Genomic DNA, 20,616 nt, shown 5'->3' with positions numbered 1-20,616 from the left:
AATAGAAGAGTGCATGTGAAATTGCAGCAATCATGTTAAACTACAGTTCCCTGCAAAAGTCTTGCCTGTGGTGGTTGTGGCTGCTATGATTTCAGCTGTGCAGAGATGCTATCTGGCAATTTCCCCTTCTGTGCAGATCACAGACAGGCTGCAGGAAGGCAGCAAAGCCAGTGTGTTTTAACAGAGGTGTTCAGGCTTTAGGATACAGGTTTCCACCAGTGCAGGCTTATGCTCCGAGCATAAACTTGGTTTTGAGTTTGGTGGGATCTGCGGGATTGTAAGTTTGTGTTTTGTTTATTTTTAGGGGTACCAGGAGACGCTTCAGTGCTGAGACATCTTTTACAATGCAAGTTAGGCATGAAATTCATCAACTAACACCCCCTTCCTCACCCTGATCTCCAACAGACTTCCCGTAGCGCTCGGAAGAAAGAGTCAGGGGAGAAGGGCTGAAAGGCACCATGAAGCTGAAGCAGCGAGTCGTGCTCTTGGCCATCCTCCTCGTCATCTTCATCTTCACCAAGGTTTTCCTCATCGACAACCTGGACACGTCGGCCGCCCACCGCGAGGACCAGCGCGCGTTCCAGCGCATGCTGTCGGGGCTGCGCGTGGCGCTGGAGCCGCGCCTGGAGCACACGCTGCAGTCGCCCTGGGAGATCGCTGCGCAGTGGGTGGTGCCCCGCGAGGTGTACCCCGAGGACACCCCCGAGCTGGGCGCCGTCATGCACGCCATGAGCACCAAGAAGATCATCAAAGCTGATGTGGGCTACAAAGGGACGCAGCTGAAAGCTTTGCTGATACTTGAAGGAGGACAGAAGGTTGTCTTCAAGCCCAAGAGGTAAATGCTGCTTTCAATGTCTGCATTAACAAGTGCTTCATTTACATATACTATTCTTCTCCATGCTGTCACATTAGTGTTGAAGTTAGGAATTTGGAAAGACCATCCTGTTATTTTTGAGACAGAAGAGTGTCACTCATGTGCCGGGGTCGGGGCAGGAACAGGCGAGAGGCAGGATCGTAGCAAAGGCAAAGAAGGCTTTATTCAAAAGAACCGTGTGGTTTTTATACAGTGGTACGATAGATTCTATTCTATTGGCTGACTAACTGAAACATCTTTCTCACGCACTGTCCTTGAGAGGAACAGAAAAATAAAGTAGAAAAACAGCACCTGCAAATTCTTCATAGTCAACAGGTTATCACATCTTTCCAGCTCCCTAGAATTCCTCACAAGCTGCTGTGAGAAACGCTTGCCATTTCTCTCTCTCTGTCCCGTGGCATCCACAGAATAGAACCTTGCTGGTGCCCTAGTAACATTGTACAGCCTTGATACAGCCTGTCTTTAGATGAAAAGAATAATCACTGTGTTCGGTCCTGAGAGGATGTTGGTTACACTTGGTGTTTCTGAGCAGTATCTTCCTGACTCTGGAAGTGCAGCTTCTGGCAGTTTGGAGACAAGCTTTGGCTCCTTGTTGTGTCAGACTGTCAGGAGAGGGTGCAGTTCAGGAGCAGGGAACGAAGGAACCTTGGCAGTGGTCTCAAAAGTACATCTCTTTGTCTGGTGTACTTGAATGTAGACTGTAAAATGGTTTGGGTGGGTCAGAGTGAGAGCCACTGAGCCTCCTGTCTGCCAGCAGTGAGTACTGGAGAATGGAGGGTAGTGATACTTCCTTGGTATAGCCTCAGTGTACAGTGATCCTCAGAAAAAACTGAAATGGTTGAATTTTCTGAAGAGTCTTGGCTGTAAAGCTTTTTGAACTGTGTGTCCTTGGGGAAAAAGAGAAGAAAGATGTTAAAAAGTAGCGCCGGGTGTGTTTTAGGAGATTTCACTGCAAATGAGAGGTGTAATCACAGAAAAAGATTTTAGGCTAAGCAGGCATTAAGGTTTCCTGTCCTGTTAATGAGCGAGTGCAGAGGCCACAAAGATGCTCTGAGGGTGGGAGCACCTCTGCTTGGAATCAGGCTGAGAGAGCTAGAGCTGTTCACCTGGAAAACAGAAGACTCCAGGGAGACTTTAGAGCCCCTTCCTGTGCCTGAAGGGGCTCAAGGGAGATGGAGAGGGACTTGGGACAGGGGCCTGCAGTGACAAGACCAAGGGGAATGGCTTCACACTGACAGAGGGCAGGGATAGGTGGGATAGTGGGAAGAAATTCTTCCCTCTGAGGGTGGTAAGGCCCTGGCACGGGTTGTCCAGAAGAAGATCCCTGGAAGTGTCCAAAGGCCAGGTTGGACAGGGCTTGGAACAGCCTGGTCTAGTGGAAGGTGTCCCTGCCCATGGCAGCAGGATTGGAATGAAATGTTTTTCCAGCCCAAACCAGTCTGTGATTCTATGATTAGAAAATGAGAAAAAAATCTCTGTACAGCCAATTCCTGCCCTGGGTGGAGCTCCCCTGCAGGCCCAGGCAGTGTCAGCCTTGCACAAAAACTCCTGGTGGTACTAGAGGGATCTCCTCCAGTGAAAGAACTGGGGATTCACAGCATTCCCATAGGGCTTTCTGTGTCAGGGAGTGCAGTCAAGCATTAACTGAGAGTTAAACTGCATTCTGTAATGCCCTGTCTGTGCAGGCAGACACAGGCACTGAGCTCCAGCAAGGACACATGCAGCTGGGAATGTTTATAGGAGCACTGGAGAGGGTGGCCTTGGCCATCTTGGTAGACCCATGTTTTGTTTGTGACTGCTGAGTAGCCAGGCTGGTGAGCAGAGTCCTGTTCTGGCACTGCAAGAGAGTCTATTTAACCAGCTTTGGACCTGAAAGCTCTGCCAAAGTTACTGCTAAAAACAGTTCTGAGCAAACTTACCAGCAGGGGAAGAAGGAATTCCGTCATTACTTTTGCTCTGGAATGGACTGGATGCTTACTGTGCATGGAAACAAAGAGTTTGGTCAGGATTTCCTAATAAATTTTAGCTCTGCAGCTTTCAAAATGTGACCCTGTTTCCAAAAGCCAGCTGTAAGTACCTACCAAAGACCTGCCTTGAAGGACATGTTCTGAGGATTAGCTCACTTCAAATTTATTTGAAATCCAGCCTAATTTACTAACAAATAATACTTGCTGTCATCACATCTGGTGGTATATGGGGCAGAAGATGCTGGTTTGGTGAAAGCTCCCATTTGGCAGGAATCCTGCACTGGTGAATTCTCTTTTAAGCTGCCTTGCGGAGAAGCTGGAGCATTGCTCAGGCTGGGGAAGTGGGCTGTCTTCTCACCCCACTTCCTCCCTGAGCAGGGCTAAAACATTGAGGTCCAGCTCTTGTGCCTCCTCTTACACTGTTGTTGCTACTGCTTGAACACAAATTCTGCTGGAAATAATCCAGTTTACACAATTTGATACGTAGATGGAAGTAAGAAAATAGATTACCTAATTTGGCCTTATTTTCTTTGAAAACATGTTGCATTTCACCAGTTTGCTTGGTATTGATTGTGGTGTTTCACACTCAGCTGCAGTGTGGTGTTAGAGCAATATCTACACTGATCCAAATGGCAGGCAGCTGAGAAATTGGTGTTTGCCTTGACTAAGTACCATCTACTAAAAGATAAAAAGGGGAGCAAAAAGCCTTGCACTCACCAAAATACACCATTGTTGTTGCAATGAGTGTGTAATTTCTATTTTTTGCTGTTCATGATATCTTTTCTCTGCCAGATTAAAGGCTCTCTCTGTTTATACCCATTATTGTCCTCAGGTTCACACTTGCTGATTTTGTGTCTACTAAAGATTGCATTTGACATCTCTTTCACAATATAAGATTGTATTTGAGAATTGTTAATGTATAATTCTTTGTAACCCCAAAATCATCTGTGGAATTGCTGCTTTCCAGGATAAATAGCCCCCTGTTCCATAGCAGGGTCTGTGCTCTTTGTTCTAAGATGTGACTTGGCATATGGTTGGATTAAAATTTATTAGTTGGGATGTGAGCTGCTTCACAGGCTCTGGACACCACTGTACATCACTGACCTTTCCTCCTTATTTACCACTTCAACAGTCTGGACACTTTAATATCATTGATGTTTTTCCACTCTCCCATTGGCAGTCACTTGCAAAGTGACCCAGAGACTCTTTAACTATTTTTAAATTGTTCCTCTGAACAGCAGAATTGACAGGGATTCTACATAGACTCACTTCATGTGACTTATTTCAATTCCAGATATGCCAGGGATTATATAGTGGAAGGAGAGCCCTACGCTGGCTACGACCGACACAACGCAGAAGTGGCAGCCTTTCACTTGGATAGGTAAGGAATTACTGCTTTCTCTGGTTTTATTGTCTTTGTAAAGTACCAGAAAAAAGGGGTTCTTTATGGGAGCTACCTCTAACCTGCCAGTTTACCACATTGAAGCCAAAATAAGAATCAGCTTACTCTGTGAAACTTCGTTTTTAAGATCTGGTCAAGAGTGTAACATTTTAGATACTTGTAAAAAGTTTGGGAAGGAGAATGAGCCCTGCAACCACTCTAGTTAATATTACAGGGGAGAAAGAGCTTAGCTAAATGCTGTGGAAGAGTCTGAATACTAAATGTGTGTGCTAAGTTCATGTCCAGTTCAGTAAAAAGTCAAGAGTGATGTCTAGACTAACAATTTAGTCTAGAGTAAATATGAATCAGTGCATCCTAGAGGAAATCCAGTTATTCATATCCTAATTGTGCTTGGGGTACCCAGGTGGTTTTGTGGACCTGTGCTGGAGGTGCAATTACAGGAAAAAATGAAAATTATAGGATGTTCAAAGAATGGGACAGAAAACACCAGACACTGAATGTCAATAGTTATGAAATGCTGTTAGAGCTGCAATTTCACATAACATAGATGAGCACAGTCTCTGTTTCCTCATAGGAGGATTTGGAGGTGAAAACACATAAAATCTTGAGAAAAGGAATAAGGAGGGACAAATATAACAAAGGATAGAAAAACTGAAACTGAGGTTTCTCAGTACATAGATAAGAGCCTTATCACTGTGACTGAAGTCACAGGTGGTGACAGTGATGTCTGTTAGTCCTGATTCACCTGTGGAACTCATTGCACAGGCAGTAGAAATCAGTAATTCTAGGAAGAATTAGAATATCTAGGATGGTAACTAGTTGAGTAACACCCATTGCTGCTACAGCCAGCTTGTGCTGGTGGACCAAAATCAGGGTATATTAAGAAGATAAAAAGATAATGGAGCCAGATGTCAGTCCATTAGTGCTTTCAAGGAGCATACAGGCTTCAGGTTCCCTGAAAAGGTAATGACTGAACATTCAATCAAAGCCTCTTTCAAGTGTCCAAATCTCACTTAACTCTTCTTTGCTGTCCATTTGGTCATGATTTTGTGCTTCTTTTCTCTGGTCTTTGTCTGTGGCTCTGCACCTCTTTATTCTTCAGGAATACCTTTTCAGAATCTTTTTCTGAGATGCAAAGACTATCCAGAGGGTGTCAAAAGTGCATTAAGAGAGTTGGGGCTGACACTTCTTTGATGTTTGTACTTTAAGCACTTTTGAAATTCCATTACAAACACCCAAGTCATTTGTGGTCACAGAGCAAAGGCTGTGGCAGGCATGGGAGTGGAACCTGAATCTTGTAACTGCGAGTTTTATGGTTGTTCTTCCCACCTCTGCTTTTCCAGGCCCTTCTCAGGCATTCACTTTTGTTCTACCATTCTCTCTTCCCTTCTCCTTCTTTGTGCCAAACAAAACAACTCTTGGATTGGTTGATTTCAAGTGTAATTGAATTTGGCTTAAGCATAACATTTTAATAGTGGTTCCCACAAATTAGAAATGATCTTTCCAGGTGACCAGTTACTGCTTCAGCCTGCTTCAGACACATGATGGATATTTCTGGTGTGAGGTCTGAGTTCTGAGAGTTGGAGCATGGTGCATCCTCTGTTGCTCTGCTGCAAATGCTTTAATAAAGGAGTGTCACTGATGGCCTATAAAGTAAGATTAACATCCAGGCACATAAGAAAAATGAGTTTCCTTACTTTGCCTCAGAGAAGAGAGGAGGTTGCTGCAGGGCTTCAGCTTTACTCTTTGGTCTCTATCATCTCTGACAGAGACTGTGAGGATGTTTTGGCTTTACTTTTGAACTGCTGCCTACGTTGCAGATTCTCAGGCTCTGTTTTTTCCCCCCAATCAGAATCCTGGGTTTCCGCCGAGCCCCGCTGGTGGTCGGCAGGTTTGTGAATCTGCGCACCGAGATCAAACCCGTGGCCACGGAGCAGCTCCTGGGCACCTTCATGACTGTGGGTAAGTGCATTCCATGGGCTGTGCTGCCCAGGGAAGGGAAAATCCTTCATGGGAGAAAAGAGCTGTGGGAGCCTGACACAGCTGCAGAGCAGTTAACCATGATACAGGAAGCTCTTTCTGTGCCAGGAGAGCTCTTGGATAACCCCAAGGAGGACTTGGTTTTCTTCAAATAGTGTTCCCTCATGCTGCTGCTACAGATGGGATTTTTATTTTTTGAGTAAGAGTTTTCTCTCTGCTGTCAAAAATGGTTAGAAAAGTCTGTGATTAGACCTGAAAAGAAAAGAATAAAGTTGTATTTAATGTGAAGAGAGTGGTGATTTGGGATCATTTATAGAGCTGACACACTGGTTGGTATTAGATGTTGTTTGTGCTGCATCAGAGCCTGCAGAGCATTTACAACCAATGGCAGAACTTCCCTGTGTTGTTTACAGTAATAATGCTGTGAAGGACACATAATGGAAGCTATTAATGTGAACTCCTACCAGGTGGTCATTAAGTACCAAGAAATTACTTATGCTGCAGCCTTAACTCCCTGAGGCTTCCATAAACCATCCAATTATTACTCTTTTGTTTGTTTGTTTCATTTCCTAATCAGAAGGCTCCAGAGATGATTGTTCCTTGCTGCTGGTAATGTTCCTATTAGCAGTACTGCTGGCAGTCTCAACTGCTGCCTGACACTGCCACTTACAAGGTACAACTTCCAGATGAAAGTTTCAGCTCAGCCTCATCAGCCTCTCCTGGCATTCACATGGGCTTCCTGCCTCAGGCAGGCTTTACATTTTCCAATTTCAGCCAAGATAACCAAGCTGTTTGCTAGCAGCAGTGCTGACTTGAGAAGTCAGGCTCCAGAAATGTTCATTGCTGCTCCTTAGATTCCTTGGAACTGCTGTTCTGCAAAGCAGGAACTAAAGAAATGAGTGGATCTATGGAGGAGGTTATGATATTTTGTTAGGCCAAATTTGACCAAGTTCCTGAGGTTCTGAAGAAGAGAGAATTCATTCATACTCAGTGCAGGTTTACTGCAGTTACAGCTAGAATCTCAAAGAATTATGTCTCTTGCTAGACCTGCTGCAGCCCCTGGATGGGAAGAGAGACTTGCAGGCTTTCCATACAAACAAGAGATCTGGTCTGCAAGCTCTGTGTTGGTGATGATCTGTGACATCCTCAGGTTGTCTGACAGGATACTGGGAGCACAGGGTCTGGATGGAGGGCTGAGAGGCAGGGATGTGTGAGGGTGGAAGGGGAAGAATATGGCATTTGGAGAGCTGAGCCTGCTCTAGGGAGGATATTGCATGTAGAACCAAAGGAAGAAATGACAGAGTAATGACAACCAAGTGAGACATACCTGAAGAATATTCTGGAAGAACATCCATGAGCATGGAACTGGATTTAACTTGGCGAGGTTCAAGCGAAGGTGGGTTAAGAAGGGGAAGATAGAAAAGGTTAAACTAAAACTACATAAACATATTTATGCAGGCTGCTGCAGATTACTTGATGCTCCAGGATGCATCAGTGTTAGTGGACTAAAGGCTGCAGTGTTTTGTTGCTCCTCTCCTGTCAGAAGACACTGATGAAGCTTTGACAGATCTGCATTGCTGGCTCATGTGAGAATGATACTTGGTTCTGTCTCCTCTGCTGAGGCAGCTCAAGTAGCTGAGATGTGTGGCAGGTCTCAGGGCACCAAATCCCTTTGAGTTCTGCTGTGTCTCTGTGGGAAATCTGACACATGAAGTATGAAATGTGAAAAACGAGCAGTGTTAACATTGCAAAGTCAGGGTCCTCAGGACTAGGGAAGGATCACAAAAACTTGTTGAGGTTCTAATGTATTAATTCTCAGAGTGATAAAGTCATTAGAAAATATAATTGCTCTCTCCTTTTCATATTATTCTTTAATTGCTCTGAATGAATGGATGTCTGTGTAGTCTCTTTTGAGCCTCTCCCTCTCAGAGACAGGAACCACAAATACAAGTGCAGTAAAATCCTGTAATGGGGAAACCTCTGCTGTAACAACATGCTCCTGAATTTCAGTTGGATTCCTTGGATTAATGCCTCTTCATTTGATACCTCTAATTTTTTCTTTTTAAGGCAATAACACCTGCTTCTATGGGAAGTGCTACTACTGTCGGGAGACAGAGCCAGCCTGTGCAGATGGGGACATCATGGAGGGCTCAGTGACCCTGTGGCTGCCGGACGTTTGGCCCCTCCAGAAGCACCGGCACCCCTGGGGCAGGACCTACCGTGAGGGAAAACTTGCCAGGTATGAGAGAGAACATGGCAGAGTTATTCCTTATAGATGATCATTAGCACTAAAATGGCCCTTGGTTAATTGAAGAGCTCTAAGTGGTTTCAAAACCTACACAACACAAAACTAATTGTGTTGACAGCTTTCTTAGCACAACCGTAGGAGCCGAGAAGTCCAGAATAAAATTTAAATTAAAATGAGGAAGAAAAAAAAAATCTTCATTGTTTTCCACATACTAAGCACTATCCTTTTCCTGTACCTTGGCTGGAACAGAACTCCACAATGCAGTCACTCCAAGCTCTGAAAATCTTGTCTGTGGGCAAGCTGAGATTCTTCTCTTGTGCCACTGGACCTCATGTTGATGCTGTGGCCCCTGAAATGTGGCAGCACTGTCACATACCTAATTTCACTGTATCATACCTAATTTCATGATCCTTGTAGTTCATTTTCAGAATTGTGGAACTGGTTTAACTTAAGCTAGGCCCTGTGTTGTGGTTTGACACTGGCCAAACACCAGGCACTCACAAAAGTTGTTCATTGACCCTCTTCTGTTACAGTTGGGCAGAGGAGAGGGAAGAAAATTAACAAAGGGCTCATGAGTTGAGATAACAACTAGGACAAAAAAAAAACCACTCTAAGGGCAAAACAGGTCCAAATTTATAAAGTAGATTTGTTATTAACAGAGTCAGAGGAGGATAATGAGAAGTAGAATAAGCCTTTAAAACACCTTTTTTCCCCAACCCCTCCTTCCTTCCCACCAACAGCACAGGAAGGCAGGGTGTGGGAGTTTGGTCAGTTCATCATTGGAGATCTTTTCCTGCTCACTCAGGGAGAGGAGTCTTTTCTCTGCTATGCCATGGGATCCTTCCCACAGGCAAACAGTTGTCATAAAACCCTTGTGGCGTGGGTCACTTGTCCATGAGGGTAGGCTGCTCCAGTCTGGGAGCAAGGAGAGAGCAAGCAAGCTCTTTCTTTCTTTCTCTGGAAGCAGGGGCCCTGTTTCTCTATTCAGGTCTCTCACTGGACCACAGCTTTCTCTGGCACCACCCACTCTGCCATGAGCACTTTTCCCATGGGCTGTGCATGGATCTCTGCATCCCCCATGGACTTCATGCATTACAAGGGAACAGTTTGTTTTATCAAAGTCCTCACCACAGCCTGCAGAGGAATCGTAGCTCTGATGCCTGGAGCACCTCCTCCCCTTCTTTCTTTTCCACTGACCTTGGTGTCTCCATGTTGTTTTCCCTCACATGTCCTCACTTCCTCCTCTTCTCCAACTAGAAGAAAAACTGCTGCTTGTAGGTACCATTGTCATCTTGCACCAATTCAAAGACTGTTGCAAGATCCCACAGTGCCCAGAGGTCAATCCCATCCAGGTTCTGTGCTGGGGAGTCACTTGTCTTACTTCCACTGCTGGCCATCAGAGATTGGCTCTGTCAGACATGGTGGAAGCTTCCAGCAGCTTCTCACAGAAGCCAAACCTGTGGCCTTCCCCTGTTACCAAAAATCAGGCAGTGCCACATCAACACACCCTGGAAATTCCTTTACTTTGAATGCCAGCAGTATTTGGTGACCATGCTCAGCATGTAAAGAATGCTAAATCCTACATTTGTCCTTCTGTAAGCAGCATTCTATAATAGATGTAACACATCTGAGTTCCTGAGGTGGGGATGTTTTTGCCATGACTTGAACAAATGAATTTGAGCTTAGTAAATTTTTCTGACTCTGTCTTGAACTTGAAAGTGATTAGAAGAGATTTTCAGTCCTTTATCTAAAGTATCCATTGATTTCCAGTGTGATTGTTCTCAGAAGGAATCTCATCCAAAAGCTCTGTTGGATTGTTTTAGGGTATAAAATGCACAGATTGAATTTTGAGCAGCAGATGTTTTTTCTTTCCCAGCAGGTGAAAATCAGCTGTGTTCAGTACATGATACATTGCAGTGATGAACAGGATGAATTTCTTGGAGGTGTTCCTCCTGTTGAGAGGCTCCTTTTCATCACACCCTGCCTGCTTACACAGGGGTTTACCTTGATTCCTGTGCTGATTTGATATTTGGTGTATTTAAACTCACACTTGCCTCCTGCAGATGAGGTTACAAGGTTCTGGTGTTTTTCACCATGTCATGCTGCACATTTCACTTTGAGAGATCAGAATTAAAGGTTCTTGGTGTCATGCTCTCCTTTTTCTGTGCCTGGTAATTGTGAAAAAATAACTCTCTAAGAATTTTTTCCTGCTCTAGCTGCTGTTTTGAGTTGACCTTTTGAACATAATTCACACAGGCACATTAGTGTATGTAATTTTTAATGGAGGTGTAATAGACAAAATCCCTGACCTTCCAAGGCCTGTGCTAATACAATGTAAATTATCAGAAATGAGTGTTGGATGAAAGTGTCTCTTGAAAGACTGCATGGCAAATGAGAGAGAGCATAGCATATCTGAAAAATTGTGGCAAGGAGATTAAGTACTGCTCTGAAGTAAAGTGAGAGAAAAAGAAGCACTTGAGGGAGAGTGGGATGCAGCATAAGAAATGTATCCAGAAAGGAGAAGAGGTTCTGAGACTGTTGTTGTGTGGATTTGTGCTACACCTTGAGTGTGAGCTGGACCTTGGTGCAAAGATCCCTCTTCCTAGGGGGATTTAGGCACAGTGTTTGAGGAACATGGTGATCTGTTATTAAGCACATTGAGAAGATAAATTTTTAAGCTCTCTGATTTGGATACCTGGAAGAAAGGTGGGATATTGGGATCTCTGGTTCCAGACCACTAAAAGATGAAGTGGGATATGTGGCTTTTGTAGTCAGTAAATTCTGATCTTCCTACTTTTATGAATATCTGCAGTTTTGAGCATGTCAGAAAGTCTCTCCAGCTTGTGTTTCTTCCATCTCTGTTTCCAAATCACAGATGGTTTAAGGCATTTCCAATTTAACTGCTATTTTGTGAAGGATTGTTTTAGTCCTTACATAGAAGATGTCCTTGTTATTTAGGTGGACAGATGGAAAGGATATACACCAGAGATTTGGCTCTTTTGGTGGTGGTGTTGAATAGCTTTGAAAGCTGTAAAGGAGAAAATGAGGAAATTTAAAATCCTAGCATTGGAGAATTGAGACATGACATCCATGTTACGAGATTACCTGGAGAAGGAGAGATAAGAGGGAAGCCTGAAATCATGTCAGTGGAGAAGAAGGTGAGAGGAGGGAGGAAAGAGACAGCTGTGAGTGAGGGACAGTGACCGCTGTGAAGCCCTTCTGTGGGCAGAGGGGCGCATTAAAAAGAAAAAAGGAAGAGGATGGAAACAGCTCAAGGCAATGGAAAGTGACACAGAACTGAAGTGTTCCTTGGGAAGCTGAGGAAGGCAAGGCATGCAGTAATCTTCCCCTAACATAGCCCAGTCACTGTGGAGGTGTGAGGAAGCAAACCCTGACTTTGTTTTCCATTGGAAGATGATCTTTGTGTATCTTTGAACTGAAGTTTGCTCCATAGGCTGGGATGTCACTGCAGGCTTTACTCCTCTCCTAAACACTTTTGTCCAGCTCTCCCTTCTTGGTCCAGCCTGGGCTGCTGCCCTTTCTTGGTGCACTCGCAGTGCCCCAGGGCAGCTGTAGCCGGCTGCTGCTGTGCAGGGCGGTTCCCTGAGGCTGCTTGGTTCCCTCTGGCTGCAGGTGGGAGTACGACGAGAGCTACTGCGACGCCGTGAAGAAAACGTCCCCGTACGACTCGGGCCCGCGCCTGCTGGACATCATCGACACGGCCATCTTTGACTACCTGATCGGCAACGCCGACCGGCACCACTACGAGAGCTTCCAGGATGATGAGGGCGCCAGCATGCTCATCCTGCTGGACAATGCCAAAAGGTGAGCCTGCCCTCACCCCTGCTGGCCGGCAGTGCTGCCTGCAAGGGCACACACTGATCTGCTCTGCCTCTCTCTCTGTTTTCTCTCTCTCGCTGATTTGTTCTTTAGTATTGCTTGTAATAGTCTATCTCCTTTTTATCAGAAATTAATCGCTGAATCTTAGGGTCCTTCAAAGGCTGTGTGCTGACAGGACAAGGGGGAATGGATCCAAACTGAAAGAAAGTGGATTTAGATCAGATAGTAGGAAGAAATTCTTCCCTCTGAGGGTGGAGAGGCCCTGGCACAGGTTGCCCCATCCCTGGAAATGTCCAAGGCCAGGTTGGACAGGGCTTGGAGCACCTTGGTCTAGTGGGAAGTGTCCCTTCCCATGGCAGGGGGATGGAACAAGATGAGCTTTAGCCCAACTCTTCCAACCCAAACCATTTTAGGACTCTCTGATTCTACTCTGTGCTCTAGAGACCCTTCTGTCTTGCCAAAGTCCTACTCAATCTACAGAAACTCCCCAGTTAACACAGTATTTCCCAAAGCAACTTTCAAAGGTTTGCTCAAGTCTCTCCTCCTATCCCCAGAAATGCCCTTTCCTTTCAGGCTTTTAATTAATGGAAGATTGAAAATTTTGGCTTTTTTATTTATCACCAGTCAGTATGAGTGAGTGCTGTAATAAAAGCAGATCTTTCTAAAATGTGTTTCTGAATAATTTGGCATTCCCTGCCTTCTGGATATGCCTACTCTGGCTTTGAAAGGTTAGAAGTTTAGAATGGAGGTAGAAGTGATACCAAACACAAAAATTATCATGTTCTATATGTGGACATTAACTCTTACCCGAACAAAAATGTTTTAAAAATATGTTTAGAATGTGAGTTCTTCTGTCCTTGCTATAGTTTTTTTTGTACATTGTCCACTATAGTTTAGGTTAAAAATCATACTGAAGACACAGCCTTGTTTAAATCATAACAATTTGATTAATTTTTCTTAAAAACATAAAGGTCATCTACTTGCCTTTCTCATCATTTAGTCCAGCAATTCTGGATGGTTTATTTTTCTGGTGGGCACTCCCATGTGCAGTGGCAGTGAGTTTCCCTTCTGTGAAGGACCAGCAGTTCCTGTGGCAGGCTCTGCTCTGGCTTTGCACACCACTTGTACCAAGTGTCCACAGCACTTGAGACCTTGGAGATCCTTGCAAGGCTTGGAGTTACCTTTCTGTTCCCATTTATCTTTTGTATAGTGGATTCCTTCCATCTTTCCATCCATCCTTCCTGTCATCAGCCTGCTCAGTAATACTGCAGTATGACAGCAGGATGCATTCCACCTTGGGACTGCTTCATTACTGCTGCTTTAGGAGAATTTGACAAAAATGCTCTTTCTGTTCCTCACTGACAATGTGCTGGAGGAAGGAAGGTGATGGATTAGTCACTGGAAGTGAACATGGGGTTTGAAGGTCAAGTCCTTTTGTTATCGTCATTTCCTATGGCATTATGAAAATATTTTTGGTGGGGCTTTGCAGGCTGACAGTAAATTGTTTTCTTGAAAATTTAAGTGATTTATTTATAATAAAATTTTAAATTACTTTCAGCTCCTTTGAAATAATGGGTAGGGGACAGTTTTTCATAGAACCATGGTAGATCTCAATTTGGAAGTGACCCATAAGGATCATTGACCCCAACTCCTTGTTTCTTACAGGGCTCCCTAAAACTAAACCATGTGAGCAAGAGCAGATGCTCCTTGGTGCCATGACCACTTCCCTGGGAGCTTATTGAGTTTTAAAGCTATGAATAACAGAATTATTTGGGCAGCATAAGGCCAGGCCCCTGCAGCAACTTATCTTTATTGAAGGGAAAGCTCTTAGTTGAAAACAGTATTATGAGGAAGGTGAAACTATGAAAAATAAATCCAGCATGTGTTTGGATGAAGCTTGAAATTCTATGGAATTTGGCTTGAAATATTTAAGTTAATCACCTTGTCAGTGAACTGTTGCTGCTGTTGGGTTCCTTCCCTGACCAGCTGTGTCAGACAGGCAAAGCTCCCATTCTGCATGCCCAGAATAGCAGTTATTCCTTACCCCTGCACCATTTCTGAACTCCTCTGAAATGCCTTCCTAAGGGGCCTTGGTCTGATAAAGAACTGGGTATGCTGGTGCTGCTTCTGTTTACCTGCTTAACTGATGCTGATGAAAGTTTTATCAGTGACTGGTCTTGGACTGTTTATATTTTAATTTAAATTATTTGATCTCTTGGAGCATGAAATTGCCTAATATTGATTTCTCTGAATTCTTTACAAAGCCCTTTGTGTTGAGAACCTTAGGAGTTCAGCTGGTTCACTTGGTTTTCATTTTGCTTTTCAGCTTTGGAAACCCTGCCCTGGATGAAAGAAGCATCCTGGCTCCTCTCTATCAGTGCTGCATGTAAGTGAAACACAGAGGTGCTGTTCACTTCACTTTACTTATGTAATTCTGTCCTTAGGTTTGCAATTGCATTAACTTGGGAGCCTTCTGGCAACCTGAAAAGGTTTGCTTGGGTCCACAGTGCTGTACTTTTTGAGATATTGTCTGTTTGATGGATGGGCACTGCCCAAGAAGCTGAGGAATCCATTTTCATGAGGGCAGAGGGTTGGCTGCAGAACGTGTTCTCACCTCCAGTTCTCACCTCTCAGTGTGACAGGCACTTTGCATCTGCAGCTGTCCCACCCAGCTCCTGGCAAATCAACATTCACATCCCTGCTTGAGTTCTCCCTGACAGTAGGGGAGGATGGCAATTTAATAAAGGCAATGTAATAATTTCAAACATGGTTTCCAAAAAAAGCCTGCAGCCTTGCTCAGGGGCCTCCTCTCAAGTAAAATGTGTAGTTTCTTTGCAGAGTTTTGTTTCTGCTTTGGCCTTGTGAGCTGTGGGTTTATTTTCAGAGGCTGTGGCTTTCTGATTTCTCTTCTGTGTCCAGTCTCTTACCAGGCCATTGCTGTTTCTCATTAGGAATTAGATGCTCCAAGGGCTGGAGTAGCTCTCCTCTGGAACAGCCTGAGAGAGCTGGGATGGTCAACCTGGAGAAGAGAAGGCCCTGAGGAGACCTCAGAGCTCCTTCCAGTGCCTAAAGGGGCTCCAAGAGAGCTGGAGAGGGACTTGGGACAAGGGACTGCAGTGACAGGACCAGGGGGAATGGCTTCACACTGACAGAGGGCAGAGTTAGATGGGACATTGGGATGGAATTCTGCCTCTGAGGAGGCCCTGGCACAGGGTGCCCAGAGAAGCTGGGGCTGCCCCATCCCTGGAAATGTTCAAGGCCAGGTAGGACAGGGCTTGAAACAACCTGATCTAGTGGAGGGTGTCCCTGCCCTTGGCAGGGGGGTGGAATGAGATGTTCTTTAAGGGCCCTTCCAGTTCAAGCCATTCTGGGCTTCTGTGAAAATTTCCAGGAAGAAAAATACTGAGATACCAATTTCCCAACTCTGATACTTCAGCATGAACTCCTTCAAGCCTTCCAAATGGAGCTTGTCTGTGAAGCTTGTCCTTGAAAGGTTCTGTCTTCCAAATTCTCTGGGACCTTTGCAGAAAGCCTGAGCTCTCATCTTGCTCGCACTAAGCACAGCTCCCTGCAGTACACCTGGCCCATGTTCTGCAGGATCCTTGTAAAAGTCACATGCAGAACAGTTAAAGAACTTTTAAATTCTTTCGTTTTCCTGCATTAGTTTTAGATGTATGTTAAATTTTGTGCCTTATTGAGATTCTTCTGGAGTCTTTGTCATCTCGATTCCCCCAAATGCAACCAGAGGAGAAGTTTATCTCTGTAAGAGACTTGGCAATTTCCTGCTTTTCAGATTTTCCTTCTTTCTGGTACTGGGCAAATGCCATATAATAATTAATTTGCATAATTGTTTTAACTATAGGTTTGTTACAACACTTTCTTATTTTGCTGGTTTTATTGGAAGCCATCAAACCCAAGAGTTTAGACCAGGGATGCTAAAGATTTGCATACTAAAGGTTTGGGGGAGAATCCCAAGAGACTTCACAGAACATGACAGTTGGGATGGGCTGACACAAACAAGCTCAGTGGTCAGTGAAGAGGAAAAGTCACTGCTGTGTTCTCTTTCTTGAAGTTTGGCCAACTGCCTTTTGTCCTTTGTGATTCATTATTGGTCAGTGGTGCTCTTCCTGAGGTGACCTTTATTGAATTTGTTGATTTTCCTTCCTTTTCTTTCCTTTCCAAACTGTGTCTGCGAGGCCGCAGGACTGAAGACTTTCTGTGCTCTCAGCTGGAAGTGTTCCTGTGTAACATCAGAGTTTTGTCACACCAGATTGATTCGTCATCACCTTGAATTTTCAAATTTCATTAGATTAGATCTTGTCTGAGATGCAGTTCCACCTGGACCCTGCCATCCCAAACCCACTTCTGCACGGAGTCTCCATTCTTGGTGAGCCGGTATTCCCGTGGGATGCAGCAGGAGCCTGGTGTGGTGATGTGTGTTTGTTTCTTTTGCAGTATCCGGGTTTCTACCTGGAACAGGCTGAATTACCTGAAGAATGGAGTCCTGAAGTCTGCCTTAAAAACTGCCATGTCTCATGACCCCATCTCACCTGTGCTCTCCACCCCTCACCTGGACGCCCTGGACCAGCGGCTCCTCAGCATCCTGGCTACAGTGAAGCAGTGCACAGACCAGTTTGGGCCAGATGTTGTGCTGGTGGAAGACAGGATGACTCTGTCTCACTTGTAATCCCAGCAGAACACGAGATGAAACTCCGTTTTTAAAAAACAAACAAACAAACAAGCGATAGAAAAACAGCACAATCAGTTCAGAAGGGCTGTGGCCACGATGGACTGACATGAACAGGACAGCTCCCGAGCCAGAGGAAGGGAGGTGACACTGGCTGTTTCCTTGGGCTGGCAGCAGTGAGAGGTGGGAAGGAGCCTGGGGTGGCTCAGCCCCTTGGTGGCCACTGTGCCGTGGCCATTGCCGGCAGTGGGCACCACGCTGGATGAACACGGCTCTGGGTGCTGTGCAGAGTCTGGATACTGAGCTCCTCTGTGGACTGGATTGCAGGGGACCCTCAGAGATGAACAGAACAGTCCCCTTCCCTTCTCTTCCCCCTTTACTCTGGCGAGTTTGTTCATTCAGGGTTGTACACAATCAGCTCTGAGCTGGTTGGGCATTTTACTGCTTCTCTAGAGAACGAGCAGGGGTGAATAAAATAACTGTTGGACTGGAGAGTTGTGCCACCCCCCGGGGTGGGATGTTCTTCTGGTTGTCTGAGGGGTGGGAGAGGGGACCTCTGCTGCTCACTTGGCTTTTCCTTGATAAAAGGCTGGGAAAGGGGGCTGCCTCATATGTGTAATGCTTCAGTGTTTTTGCTGAAGTCCTATCAAAGGTTTATCCACAAGGTTGGAGATTTAGGAGAGGACAGGGTGGTTATACAGCACTTGATAATTAAGGGGTTATAGTAAGTTTCCATGTGTCTTGTCCCTCTTTTTTTTTTAAATAATCTGGCAAGGTCTGAGTAGAGAAATTATCCTTGCAGTCCTGTGTCCATTATAAACAAATGTTCATTTTCTTGTAGCTGAGGAGGACAGAATCTGTCCTTGGCAGCAGTTCTGTGTAGCAGGGTCAGGCTGCTTTACTGTGAGCCCTGAGTGCTGTGGAGCCTCTGGGCATGTGGGACTGGGGGAAGAGGTGTTTGCTGGACTTCCCAGTCACCAGCAGTCACCTGAGGTGTGCAGACATCCCTGAGCTGTGGTCTGTCTTCTCCTCTCCTGAGAGAGCTTTCTGCTGCTCCCTGTGAGCACAGCTCAGCACTTCTGTTCTGGGCACACCAGTGTTGGGGTCCCACGTTCACCTGCTTTGGCTGTGGCTGAGCTCAGAAGCTGTGACTACTTCCAGGAGGTTTTCTGCCTTCCCCAGTTGCTTCCTGCAACTCCCACTGCAATGTTCTGCCTGGGATGGTCATCCAGGAGTCCTCACTAATGGACTATGGCCATAGATAGAGAAAAGTTGGCTTTTCAGGACAGGCCTGCAACACTCACCTTGTGCTAGTCCTGTTGTCCTTCAGCACTGTGCTGAGTTTGTGTCATAAAGCTGATCACCTTGGCACAGGTCTCAGTTTGTGTCTCCAGAAGAGAAGCAGCTTCATCACTGTTTCCAAATTGAACAGCTTTGCATCAGTGTTCAGCCAGCATGGTCCTTAGTGTAAGGAAGGAGCTCCTTCCCCAAGTGATTACAGATTACTGAACTTGAGAGCAAGAGCACCAAAATGTCAGTTTGAGCCCTTTTCCTTGATTTTCTTGTCAGGAAAATCTAACTTCTTCTCTAAGTGCAGTGTGGCAGGCAGGTAAAGAGCTGTTTTGTTCTTGCACCTTGGCCACACCTGATCCAGGAGGTGTCAGGGAGAGAGTTTATCTGAAAAATGCAGGCATTGGTTTGTTTTGTTGAAGTCTTTTTCTCATTGCATGAGCAGAGTATCTTGAAAGTAGAATGTGACTGTTTACCTGGGATTGAATTCTCTGTTATTTTTGCTCTCTTCTGGACTTGGCCACACTCATAGATGCCATAGAGCAATGAGGTGATGGGATGGGATCTGGAGTTATTTACTGGAGTTCTTAGTCAGGATGGTGACACACAGCCAGCTCTGAGGACACTGTGAAGCTCTTGCCTCTATCACCTGATAACAGAACACACTTTGGGTGGTGCCTGTGTGACAGGAGCAAGTGCTGGTTTAAGCTGTCTCCCAGGAAATTTCAGATGATTTACCCAAAGGGGAGATAGTGAAGCACATGATTGGTGGCTTGTAGTATTTCTAAAAGCATATTCTTCTTTTTGAGCTCTTAATATTTTGGGAGGGATCTACCAAAATTTAATTTTTGATTTCTATATGATCACTCTTGATATTTACATTTTATTTAATAATGGGCTAAAAAAAAGCCTTTCAGTCGTTGAAATTAAATTAATGTTGAGGATTTACATATTGCTCTAAGCTAAAGCTTTTGCTGTCAGATGGAACCTGGGGATGAGTTTTTTCCCAGTATAAATGTCAAAGATTTAAAGCAGGGTATTGGTTTGTTTTGGTTTACTTGTGGACAAAGGGCATGAAGTCCAGCAATATCAGTAGAAGGAAGCAAGAAATGGTTGTTTTTTGGATTGGTTTTTTATTTGTGATAGTGATGCTTCTTGTTGCTGTAAACACTACTGGAGGTTGGTGTTCTGCAGCAGGAAAGAAAAATAAATTCCTCTCTTAAACCAAAATCAGGAAGATCTGGTTTTGGCCTTGTGACAATTTCTGCCCTTTTGGCAGTGATGGTCGTTTTGCTCAAATACAGAACCCTGGGAGATTTTAAATTGTAACCATTGCAAAGGAAATGAGGAGCAGCATCCACGTGCCAACAGGGTCTGCTTGAATCTCTGAAAAATAGCATTGTTTGCAAGGCAGGTGCTCTGGGGAGGAGGTTTTCCACACACCTTCTGATGCTTGTTCACTGTGCACGTGTCACCCACTGGCCCCAGATGTTACACACTGGTTGTGTCATGGCTATCAATGATATCAGAGCACTGGAAGCACAGAAATCAAGAACTAATTAAAGAGTCTCATCAGCCATCTGCTATTTCCCTCCTCCTCCTCCTTCCCAAGTCAGCCATCAGGGGGAGGAGACACTCGCGTCAGCTCTCCTTCAGCAGCTGATGAACTGGAGTGTGTCTTGCCAAACAAACTTCAACTCAAAAGTACTAATTTATTAAGAAGGTAATTTATTTAGTGCAGCAGCTGGAGCAGGATGCTGGAAACAGACCCCCCTCTTGGATGTGCCAGAGGAGGCCCCTGGGAGCTGCTGCACAAATGGAGTTGCTAATAAGCAAACAGAATGCAATTATGACTTTCTACTTATCCCCCGGGGTCAGATCCCACATAAAGCAACATTGTGTGAATAAAGATTTTAATAAAGCAACGTTGATGGATTGCCTAAGTGTCTCTCTCCCTCCCCTGTCTGTCTGTCTGGAGTTCCAACATGTGGTGGGCTGAATGTGTGAAGTGTTTTGCTGCTGCTGACTCCCAGTTCCTCCTCTGCTGATTTCTGTCAATGGCATTTACTCCAGTCATGTATATCCAAAAAATGCAGCTTGTTTGCCAGAGCCTTGTTAGTAAGGAAGAAGAGGGATCCCAAAGGGATACAGAAATAAAACACACCTAGACTGAGGTGTGGTTCTGCCTGTGCATCCCATGGCCCTGCATCTGCTGGGCATGGAACCAGGAGCTGGTTCCTGGAGCCAGGGATGAATGCTGGGTTGTCAGGGGTGTCTGGAGAGCTGGCAGATGCTCGTGGCTGCCTCTGCTGAGCTTTTATTGGGATG

The 20,616-nt window shown here is 45.1% G+C and overlaps 1 protein-coding gene across 1 annotated transcript; it reads left to right on the top strand.

Moving 5' to 3' along the window:
• Positions 1 to 304: 304 nt before the first annotated feature.
• FAM20B (FAM20B glycosaminoglycan xylosylkinase) lies at positions 305 to 20,213 on the top strand. The gene is made up of 7 exons (XM_036387842.2): positions 305 to 835; positions 4,136 to 4,222; positions 6,096 to 6,205; positions 8,291 to 8,462; positions 12,105 to 12,296; positions 14,638 to 14,697; positions 16,767 to 20,213. Exons 1-7 carry the CDS (start codon positions 459 to 461, stop codon positions 16,996 to 16,998), a joined length of 1,230 nt encoding a protein of 409 aa, XP_036243735.1. The 5' UTR covers positions 305 to 458; the 3' UTR covers positions 16,999 to 20,213.
• The last annotated feature ends 403 nt before the right edge of the window (positions 20,214 to 20,616 follow it).

The sequence above is a fragment of the Molothrus ater genome, chromosome 9 (genome assembly GCF_012460135.2).
Source record: "Molothrus ater isolate BHLD 08-10-18 breed brown headed cowbird chromosome 9, BPBGC_Mater_1.1, whole genome shotgun sequence".
NCBI classification, from domain to species: Eukaryota; Metazoa; Chordata; class Aves; order Passeriformes; family Icteridae; genus Molothrus; species Molothrus ater.
This window is presented reverse-complemented; position numbering and strand designations above follow the sequence as displayed.